The sequence below is a fragment of the Magnolia sinica genome, chromosome 17 (genome assembly GCF_029962835.1).
Source record: "Magnolia sinica isolate HGM2019 chromosome 17, MsV1, whole genome shotgun sequence".
In the NCBI taxonomy this organism is placed as follows: domain Eukaryota; kingdom Viridiplantae; phylum Streptophyta; class Magnoliopsida; order Magnoliales; family Magnoliaceae; genus Magnolia; species Magnolia sinica.
In genome coordinates, this window is record NC_080589.1 from 64,336,154 (window position 1) to 64,347,306 (window position 11,153).

The 11,153-nt window shown below is 39.7% G+C and overlaps 1 protein-coding gene across 1 annotated transcript; it reads right to left on the reverse strand.

Moving 5' to 3' along the window:
• Positions 1–4,751: 4,751 nt before the first annotated feature.
• Positions 4,752–10,054, reverse strand: LOC131231102 (phosphopantothenoylcysteine decarboxylase-like). The gene is made up of 3 exons (XM_058227195.1): positions 9,780–10,054; positions 8,532–8,597; positions 4,752–5,049 (listed from the first exon to the last, which is right to left on the reverse strand). Exons 1-3 carry the CDS (start codon positions 10,035–10,037, stop codon positions 4,777–4,779), a joined length of 597 nt encoding a protein of 198 aa, XP_058083178.1. The 5' UTR covers positions 10,038–10,054; the 3' UTR covers positions 4,752–4,776.
• Positions 10,055–11,153: the final 1,099 nt, after the last annotated feature.

Sequence of the window (11,153 nt, forward strand, 5' to 3'; positions counted from 1 at the left end):
TGTGCAAAGATGCCTGTTGAGCATCATACCAGAACAGAGCCGTGTAGGTTAAGGTTGACAGGTAATGTGATGGGTGGATCCACTGATTTTTAAGGCATTGTCTATCGTCTCATGTTCTCCTTGTTTCCCAAAAATCGGGCTGATCCAAAACTCAGGTGGGCCGCACCATGTCAAATCATGATGCCTATAGCCTCTAAAATTATGGGGTGGGGTGTGGCCCACATGAGATTTGGAATGGTATGATTTTTAGGTTGTCTAATCATAGTGGTGCGGTGCATCTCCTGAATGGATTGGATGGCATATACCAAACATGGTGGGTCTTATACAACCTGGAAAGTTTTTAATGGAATCCCCATCCCAACTGCTCCATGTGGGCTGAGAATCAGATAATTCATCCCCTAAAACATCGGCCTATTTAAAAATAATAATAATAATAATATATAGGCTTTGCAGGTTCAGCTTTACTTACAAGGCTATGTATGGAACCCCACTGTTGTGTATGCATTATATAAATCATTGCATCACATGCCTCCCTCATTCTTTCCTTTTCTCCCAAAATTCAGGCTTATCCCTATGTGGGCCACGCCATTTAAAATCATGCTTAAAAACCTATAAAATCATGTGGTGTGACCCACCTGCGCTTTGTAATAGCCTGATTTTTTAGTTTATCCATTCATTCTCGTCGGCCACATTCTACTGAATGGATTGGATGACACATACAAAACACTTTCGGCCCACATAATCACGAAGGCAGGTTCCTGTGCCAACGTTTCTATGGCGTGGCCTACTTGATTTTTGGCCACGAAGAAGAACTCACTGGGCGCACATGGGTTGGATGTCGTGCACTCATCACGGTGGGCCCCATACATCGCACCTTTCATTGGATCCGTAGCATTACAACGGTACGCGAATTGCCTATGCCGCGGCCATGAGAAGTTCTTGTGGTCGGAAGCAGTGTGGGGCCAGCAGAGATGCCCGTGATGAATCCACTCCGTCCATCAGTTTCTAAACATCACAGTAAGACAGGACTCCAAAAATCAGGAAGATCCGAACTCAGGGCCACACCACACGAAACAGTGAGAACGGAAACGACCACCGTTGATGTTTATATGCCATCCAAACCGTTCATAGGGTTATTACCACTCAGATAAGCAGTAGGAACAAATATCATCCTGATACAAAACTTCTGTGGTCCCCACTAAGTTTGCAACGGTGGGCCTTCAATCCAGCTTTTTCATGTGGTGTGGCCCACCTGAGTTTTGGATCTGCATCTTATTGTGATGTTTACAAACTGATGGACGGAGGAGTGGCTTTGTCACGAGAATATGTGGGTCCCTACAGGAAATTCCTGTGGCGGGGGGCAATAACCATTGTACTTGGCCGATTATGGCTTGGGCGGGTGGCCGTATAGCGTACAACGTGAGTTATAAAGAGCCGAGGATCCACTGACTGTCACCATTTATGTTTCTGACCGTCCATTTGCTGGCAACATTACAAGCATGTACGTCTTCATCATGGCGGAAGCGGATTGGCTGGTGTACCTCACACCAGCTATATAGCTGCTGTAATGACATCAGCAAGTTCTGTGGGAGGTATGTGTTATATCCAAACCGTCATCCATTTTATGAGCTCGTCTTAAGGCTTGAGACGAAAATTAAGACAGATAGAACTATCAAGTGGAACACACTGCAGTGGGGGATTGAACCTCTACCATTGAAACCCTTTTCGGGGTTACAGAAGTTTTGGATCAATATGAAATTTGTTTTTCCTCTTCATTCAGGTCTTTGTGACCTTATGAACAGATTTGATGGAAAATAATGCTCTAAAATGATCTCTAAAAATAGATGAACGGTATAGATATAATAAATACATAACTGTGGGGCCCATGTAACTTTGATCTCCTTTGAACCGTTGGTACAACTCGGAGCTCGAGGAGCGTCAGTGTTCGTCCTCGCACGCCACGCACCTACAGCAGCTATATAGCTGTTGTGTGGTACACCAGCCAATCCGCTTCCAGCATGGCTCTGCACAAATGTACGATCCTTAGAGTTGATGATATGGTCGCACCCTGCTCCCAAACATCTTCCGGATTAAAAGATCCTACTACCCGTCCAATATATGGCCATTTATATCTGTTGAGGGGTTTGTACCCGAAAATTCTTCCGTAAGCATCATTTCACTGTTCATATTTACAGAGATTTGAGCAGAACCGAAAACCACGCCGGGTTATGGAAGTGGGCCCTAATGTGCTTCTGAAATCCAACCAGATCACCACTTGCATGCCCTAATTTTAGGTGTGGGTTTTAAAAACCGGCCCCAACTGTTGTTCAAACATACAATTGGAAGCAGTGTATATGGTCTAAGGCCTTTTATATATATATATATATATATATATATATATATGGAAATGGCACGTCTTGTCTTCCACCATTTGATGACAAATTTGAAAACTACACCGTGGAGATGCCAACGCTTTAGGAAAAGGTAAAACCGATAAAACCAGTGCTGCTACGTAATTGATATATATGTTATAGCAACACAGTCTATTCTATTAGAGAGATCATTTTAGGTTATAAACCCAATAAAAAAGCATATTCAAGCTAAAATGAACCATATCAAAGAGAATGATGCCCACCATGATGTTTATTTGTTGTCCAACCTGTTTACAATGTCACACAGACTGGGATAAAAGGTCAAAAACAAATATAAGCTTGCTCCAAAACTTTAGTGGCCCCCAAGAAGCTCTCCCCACTGCCTTTTACGTTGTGGTCCACTTGAACTTTGGATCTGCCTCATTTTTGGATTAATGCCCCAAAATAATCTCTCCAAATGGGTGGACAGTGTGGATATAAGACTAACATCATGGTGAGGCCCACAGATTTTGGTGATGGCAACACCATGGGACACGGGGCACACAGACGGGATTTCCTTCTAGAGCCTTTAAGCAGGAAGTTTTTTGCGCTGGGAGCTCAGTTGGGATTCAGCGAGATGTTTATGATAAATCCATTTCATTAGTCAAGGTTTTTTTGTATTTTTAGTTCATCCCAATGGTTACCTTGAAAACAGTTTGAATATTATATAAAAATCAAAATAGAGCCGATAAAAGTCTTAACAATAAACGTTTCTTTCCAGTGCATTGCTGTCAAAGCCTTTCACAGGAAATCCACTTCCACCCATGTACCTCCACCCATGTTAGTAGCAGATTAGGTGCGGCCCCACCCAGCTCGGTGTAGCCTTACCATGGGCCACCTTGATGTATGTATTCTATATCCACGCTGCCCATCCGTTTTTATATATCATTTTAAGATATGAATCCGAAACTAAAGTAGATCCAATTCTCAGGTGCACCACATCATAGAAAACTATAGTGATTGACAATTAATGGGTCACATAAGTTTTGATCAAGTTGATATTTCTTTTTTCACTTCATCAACCGGTTGGATGAAAAATAAGCATTATGTAAACATTCGGGCCCTAGAAAGTTTTTAATGTTAAAGCATTCAATCACCACCATTTCAGATAGTATGGTCCACCTGAACTTTAGATCTTCAGTATTTTTGGGCTCATGTCCTAAAATGATCTTCCAAAATGGATGGACGTCATGTATATAGATTACAAAGATCAAGTTGAGCCTCACTATAACAACTATTCTGTTTTGGGTGAGGTAATCCGCTTCAGTCCGTCAGAAGCGAAATGGCTGTTTGCGCAACCGCCGACCTTGTAGTGTGTTACCGTTACCAGGTTCTGTGGGCCATACCATGATGTAAGTGTTAAATCCACACCGTCCATTCATTTGGCAAGATAATTTTAGGCATTAGACCTAAAATTTGATTCGAATCTAAAGTGGACCACAACATAGAAAGCAGTGGGGATTGAATGCTTATCATTGAGAATTTTTTGGGGCCAACAAAAGTTTTGGATCAGGCTGATATTTGGTTTACCCCTTTGTACAGATACGAGTGACATGAACAGGTTGGATGGGGAAAAATCATCGCCTTCAGAATGTTTCAATGGTGGGCATCATTGTCCCCAATACTTTCTCTGGTGTGGTTCATTTAAGCCGTGGATCTGCCTAAGGTTTTGGGCTCATGTCCTAAAATGATTTTTCCAAACGGACAAACGGTATGGATACAACATATACATCTTCGTGGAGCTCTCAGAACTTGGTAATGGCATTATCCATTTTGCCTTTTTTCTAAAGCCCGGGAAAGGGTAGAATATAAGACACGTCTCGACCTTATCTTAAGGTTTCATGTGCTCGACCGCATAGTACCATTTCCCTATATATATATATATATATAGCATTTAATGGTTGGAGTGGATTTCACCAAACAAGTTCTCAGGGAAACTTTAGGAGAACTTTTGACACATGATGTAGGCACAAAATCCGGACAATCAACTAGATGAGTCACCTTAAGAACCCAAGGGCTAACTTTTTGGCTTGGTCCAAAAATCTGGTGGGCTATAGCAAAGCAAGAGGCAAATCGAGGGCCCAGGGTTTCCACTTTGTTATGGCCTACCTGATTGTTGGATCAAGTCAAAAAGTTAACCCAGGTTGTTTTACGAGGTAACTCATCTAGTGGACCATCCAGATACTGTGCCTGCATCACAAGTCAAAAGTTCCCATGAGAACTGTTTCCAGGAGAGCTTTTGTGTGTGTGTGTGTTTCAAATACAATTGATGTTGTGGGTGATTCCTCAAAATGTTATTTTATACCAGTAATCACTAGGGGTGTATGAGGTCATTATTAAATGTGTGCTACTTAACTATTGTCATTCAATGGTCAAGATTCAAAACTTTGAGCCTCACAGTATTATTGATCATTGAAGGTTCAGCCATCGCACCGTTCCCATAATCTCCACAAGCCAACCTCTTTGTGATGGGAGGTATCAGTGTGAAACCGAGTTTACTGATGGATTCGAGATGGCTTTCAGTGAAGGGGTTCTCCCACATGAAGGTGTTCATGGCCGGAGCAACATAGATTGGCTTGTTGAAGTCCCATGCTCGAACGATGCATGTTAGTAGGTTGTCACAGAAACCACCAGCGATCTGAAAAAAAAAAACAATAGAAAAACCATGAGAATGGTTCAAGACCCGCAAGAAAAAAGGACTGGGCTAGACTACAATGCAACTCCATATACATTTTTAGCTGTCCATTTGATTAACACCAACCATATTGTATTATCATGATTCATCCACTTAGTTTGACTTCCCAGCTATACTCAACTCCAACTTGGGCCCACAAGTTGGACGGCCTGGATTGGAATGCATGCATGGAAAGTGATGATGGATGAGTTGCCAAAGGTTAGTTGTCATCAAAGCACAATGTTGTCAATTCTAAGATCTCAGAATAAACAGAAACAGGAGCATCCAATGTAGAAAAAGATTCAAAAAGAAGAAGAAGAAGAAGAAAAAGAAGAATTGCCATCATCATCACATAAACAACAATAAATAATAATAAATAAATAAATAAAAGGATCCATCTTGCCACATGGAATATAGGAACTTGAACAGGTAAGAGTATAGAACTGGTGTACATGATCAAGCAAAGAAGAGCTTGCATGGCTTGCTTGCAAAGAAACCAAGTAGAAAGAGGCAAAAGCTAAGGAAATTGATGCAGATAGACTTTTGTACATAAGAAAACAAAAATAGGAGAGAGAAAGTAGTAGACCGATTTAAGAGAGTAGACAATGGACTTCTATTCAAAAAGCTTGTATTGGGAGAGGAGATAATCCATGTCCTTAATGCTCCAGAGGCAAGATTAGGGAAAAGGTATTCTAGCTGGACATGGATGGATTAATACAACAAATTTCAAAATTGAGAGAGGATATTTAGAGGGGACTTTCATGGTCATGTGGGAAAAAAAATTCGATATGGAAGGGTGCATGGAGCATATGATTTTGGGAACAGAAATGAGATGGGGGATGGTATCCTTGATTCTACCATCGCATGTTATCTTACAATAACAAACACATACTTGAAAAAAAAAAAAAAAAAGGATGAGCATTTAATAACCTTCAAAAGTACATATACAAGCCATATAGAATTCTTTCTACTTAGGTAGACATAACGATCAATATACAAAGACCGCAAGGTTATACCCAAAGAGATTTTGAACACAAAACATAGGTTGATGGTTAAGAGACGGAAGAGAGGAAGTGAAATTACCAAGTGCCAAGAACACAGTAGGGAAAGACGTGCATGCGCATACACATATGGTGATGGTCTCCATAAGAGCAAGGCTTGGTGCTTGGGTGGATTTTACATACTCATCATAGTGGGCCCTGTAAAATATCAAGGTTTGGTGTGGCCCAGTCAAGCTGGCAGACCCTTTGGTCTCCTGCAGCTCTCTATATATAGTGATGTTATTTAGGAAGAAATTGATAAAAATAAGGGAATCACTCTTTCTAGAAGACTTAGTGATGGAATGGTAAAATCTAAGGAGCTATTGGTTATAAATGATCATGTTACAAGGCTTGGCATGGGACTAGAAACATGGAAAATTTAGAAGAATATAAAAATGCCACAAGAAATGCTAAGTAGCAATTAAGGCTAAACTTAAGGCATATGATGATCTATACAACAGATTGAGAATAGGGGAAGGTCGGAAAGAAATTTTCAGACTTGCAAAAATGAGGGAAGGAAAATGCAGGGACCTAGATCATGTTAGAAGCATTTAGAACAATGCCAATATAGTATTGATTAAGGATTACAAGATCAATGAAAGGTGGAGAAATTACTTCCAGAACTTGCAAAATGATGACCACTCCGAGCACTTAGGGATATAAATAATCATAAATTCAAATGAAGCTAGAAATCTTAGATACTTTCATAGGATTAGGATATCTAAAGTAAAAGATGCTTTGCAAAAGATTAAGATGGGAAATGTCTTGGGACCATATGGTATACCAGTAGAGGTTTGTAAGTGCACGGGGAAGATTGGCTTAATTTGGTTCACTAATTTGTTCAACAAGGTTATAAAAACAAAGCAAATGGTAGATAGATGGAGGAAAAGTAAACAAAGCTGCAGTACTGTTGGATTGAGTCATACCATGAATTTTTGGGAGAAAGTGATTGAGCAAATATTAAGGTATTAGACAATATATCAGAAAATCATTTTCTTAGACAATTGACGAAGAAGTTCAGGGAAAGAAGAAAAGTTCTCTTTGTGGACTAAGAGAGCATACAATAACGTACCTAGAACGATAATCGGGTGGGTGTTGGGGAAGGAATCTGAAGAGGATACATTGACATGGTTAAGGACATGTACGATGGAGTGCTAATTAATGTTGGAGTGGTAATTTATTTACGATGGAGAAATATTTTTCCAATTACAGTAGCCGGAGTTGAGTCCAAATCATTTGCAATTGGTTAGGGCGACGTAATTACGCATTTACAAGAATAGGTCCCGCAGTGTATGTTGTTTGCAAATGACATAGTTTTAATTGACAAGACAAGGGTAGGGGTAAATACAAGTATACAACTAAAACTAGGGATGCTTGAGAATCTAAAGGCTTTAAAATTAGCTAGACAAAACAGAATAAATGAATGCAATTTTAGTAACAATACAGAAGAAAGGTAGAATTCGTTAAAATAGAAGGTCAAGAATTACTCGAAATGACCACTCTAAACATCATGGGTTGATAATTCATGAGAACTAAGATATTGAGAATGATGTTGCTCATAGAAATTAGAGTTGGGTAGATGAAGTGGAGATGTGTGTCTGGAGTTTTTATGTGATTAGAGCATAAAAATCAAACTGAATGGGGAGATTTTATATGACAATTACAAGATCAACCATGCTTTATGGAAGAGAGTGTTGGGTAGTCACGGAACAGAACATTCATAGAATGAATGTCGTTGAAAGGAGAATGTCGGAAAGGATGAGTGGCAACACAAGAAGGATAGAATTATAAATGAACATATTCAAAGGAACTGAGTAGACCCAATATGCAATTATATAAAGGGAAGTAGACTTTAGATGGTTTGGTCACTTGCATTGGAGACCTAAAACGGCACGTCTTTGAAGGAGTTGGTTCAAATTGAAGGATATGAAGGGCATGAGGAACGCAAAAGGACATGGGTGGAGATAGTAAGAAAAGATATGATGAGCTATAGTTTAACTGAGGATATGGTCCTTGATAAAATGGAATGGAGAACATAATTCATGTGGCCAAACCCAATTAATTGGGATAAGGCTTAGATGATGATAAATAATGATGATGATGATGACAATTGTGATAAGGATAATGATAATTAATAATTATAATGATAGCGATAATAATATGATAAATCAATAGTGATAATGATGACAATAATAACAACAAAGGATATATGCTTATGAACATTGTAAACATTCAATCCTTTAAGCCTGCAAAATAGTAAGGACTGATTAAGTTAAACACCTTAACATTTCATATGTCCGTAGCAATCTTTGTCGAGTCTAGCATGACATTCGTTAATAACAAGACATATTAGCAAAGATAACAACACACAAAAGAGACATTTAAGCAACTAGAAGAAGATCTTACCTTGCCAAGCGTATTGGCTGACAATGGGGCAATTACCATGTTATCGGCCCATTTTCTAAGCTCAATGTGAAGCACATTGTCACCAATTTTCTTCCAACTAGATATGCAAGATTTCAGGCTTAGATCCTACCAATTCAGAAACAATCACACAAATTCCACGTCCCACATGAAAATCCAAACATTCAATTAAAAAGGGGAATCTATGCGGGTCCAAGCCGACACAGGCTAGGACTGGACCAATAAAAATTATAAACCAAACGATGTCAAAGGGAAATAAAATCAACTACTCATGCATAAAAATCAGTCCTTAATCCAAGGGATTCCCTAATTTCAATTCAGGGAACCCTAAGGTGATAAAAATGGGCAAATCAATTAGGGATCATGTAATCTAGGGTTAGGATTCATGAAAAATGGCTATGAGAGGATAAAAGAGGATAAAAACCTGAGCCAAAAGATGATCCCGCGTGTGGACAGCAACAATGGCCCAGACGGACGTGCGTGTGATCCCGGCCGCACGTGTGTGGGGCCCACTATTCAGAAAAAGGCCACCTTGGCCCTGGTCGGCTAGGGATGGACTCCAAAACTCCCAAATCTCAGCTCGATCCGATGTACGGTTTGTGCGTGGTGCTCCGCCGAAGTTTCAGCTCGCCTGCGGGCCGAAATCTGGAAACCTGCTGTAATGAAGAAATTTGACACAACAAAAGGACAAATTCGAAGTACAGATGGTGGGGGAAGATGAAAAAAAGATGATGGAAGATGGGGGTGAATTGGGATCGATGTAGCTTCGCACCACAGTAGTTAGCCATTCAAAAAGAGAGAGCTTCGCACCCACTTTTGAATTCTTCAACAACTCACGAAGAGAGCAGAAAAATAAAGCAGAAATTTTTTATTAACTTCAATGAATCAAAAGAACTATAAGGGGTGCCTATTTATAGGGAGAATCCTATACCCAAATAGCGATAAGTAAACTAAAATAAAAACCAAATAAGGAAATCTAAAGCGTTCACGATGTTCTAAATAATAACAATAAGCAAAACCTAAAATATAAAACCAATCCGACGAGTGGGCCACGATCATGAGATCCCATGATGGGCTTTTCTTAACTATCGGGTCCATCCTTTTGAACCAAAACTTCATCTTCTAGCTAGGAGACTCTCCCTGGACGTCGTCATCGAGCCAGATCGATGGTGGCGTATTGGCTGACAATGGGGCAATTACCATGTTATCGGCCCATTTTCTAAGCTCAATGTGAAGCACATTGTCACCAATTTTCTTCCAACTGGACCATTCATATTCATCTGTGTAAAGAACTACATCCTTTGCAAGTGATGCTTTATCAATGAAGTGTAAGGAAGACTTGGTGGCTACTGCTTTGACTTCTGCCCATTCGGAAAAGCCATGGCAAAGGCTTCCGAATTTTATAGCAGCTACGCTTCCACTAGCAGCCAATAGAATACGTGGTTTTCTCATGTCTGTATAATCCAATGCTGCTTCCCTTTCTGACATAGGTTCTACTTATAACAACAACTATTCAGCAAGTATTGACGTTGTCAGACCAAATACCAATAACAAGCAAGCATAAGAAAATGATAATAGAATATCAAACATATGGTTGCACTCCATGCTTTGCAGGATAGATTGCTTTATGCTGAATTCTATTCAGTAGATTTGCTAATTCCACATATATAGATCCCAGCCCCTCAGAATGTGGCCTCACATGCTAAGGTGCCACGTGTGTGCAAGCAGGCTGATTCTTAGGCCAAGGAACACATATATGACAGGCTCGATTAGTGAACTTGTTTGCTGCATTGCTATGAGCAGCGCATACAGAGGAGCAGTGATTTAGGGCCTGTTTGGTTGGGTGTATTTCAGAGAAATTGCAGTATATTTTACACTTTTTAAGCATTAATTACATGCTACAGCAATTTGTGATGGAAGGGATGCTGCGTGACATTCACAACAACAACTTTTAGGCACGGAAAATGAGATCGACTCTGTGGGTCCCACCATGATATGTGTGTGTGTGTTTTATCCACACCGTTCATTCATTTGGCTAGATCATTCTAAGGTAAGCTCAAGTGGACCACACTATGGGAAAAGCATTTAAATGGTTCGCATTCAATCTCCAGTATTTTATGTAGTGTGGTCCACTTAATCTTTGAATCTACCTCATTTTTGGGGCCATTATCTTAAATGATCTGTACTAATGAATGGATGGAGTGGATATAACACATATAATATGGTGGGGCTCACCAAGCTTTGGCTTCAAATTATCATGAACTCTGATCTGGGGCAACTCCACTTTCAAATGCATGCGTTGTTGTTTGATGTATGCATTTAATGCTGGTTTGAGAGAAATTACATAAAAATACATGTAATTACATCAAACCAGACAGGCCCTTGCATGTAGAATTAACTTGCCTCTGTATTCACTATTCCAGATAGAAATATCTTCTCCTTACTACAGAAATGTTGAATGAAAGATTAACAGTCATCTAATGCAAGACATGAAAATTACATATGATGTGCAAGATTTCAGGCTTTAGATCATAATAATTTAGAAACAATCACAATAATTCCAAATCCCACATAAAGTCAAGCATTCAACAAGGGGAATCTATG

Excerpts from the sequence above, each read along its gene's own strand:
- LOC131231102 (XM_058227195.1), bottom strand. The coding sequence starts at position 10,037 with ATGTCAGAAAGGGAAGCAGCATTGGATTATACAGACATGAGAAAACCA. Across the intron at positions 8,598-9,779 it reads TTGGTGACAATGTGCTTCAC|ATTGAGCTTAGAAAATGGGC; the intron begins ATTGAGCTTAGA and ends AATGTGCTTCAC. Across the intron at positions 5,050-8,531 it reads CAGCCAATACGCTTGGCAAG|ATCGCTGGTGGTTTCTGTGA; the intron begins GTAAGATCTTCT and ends TTTTTTTTTCAG.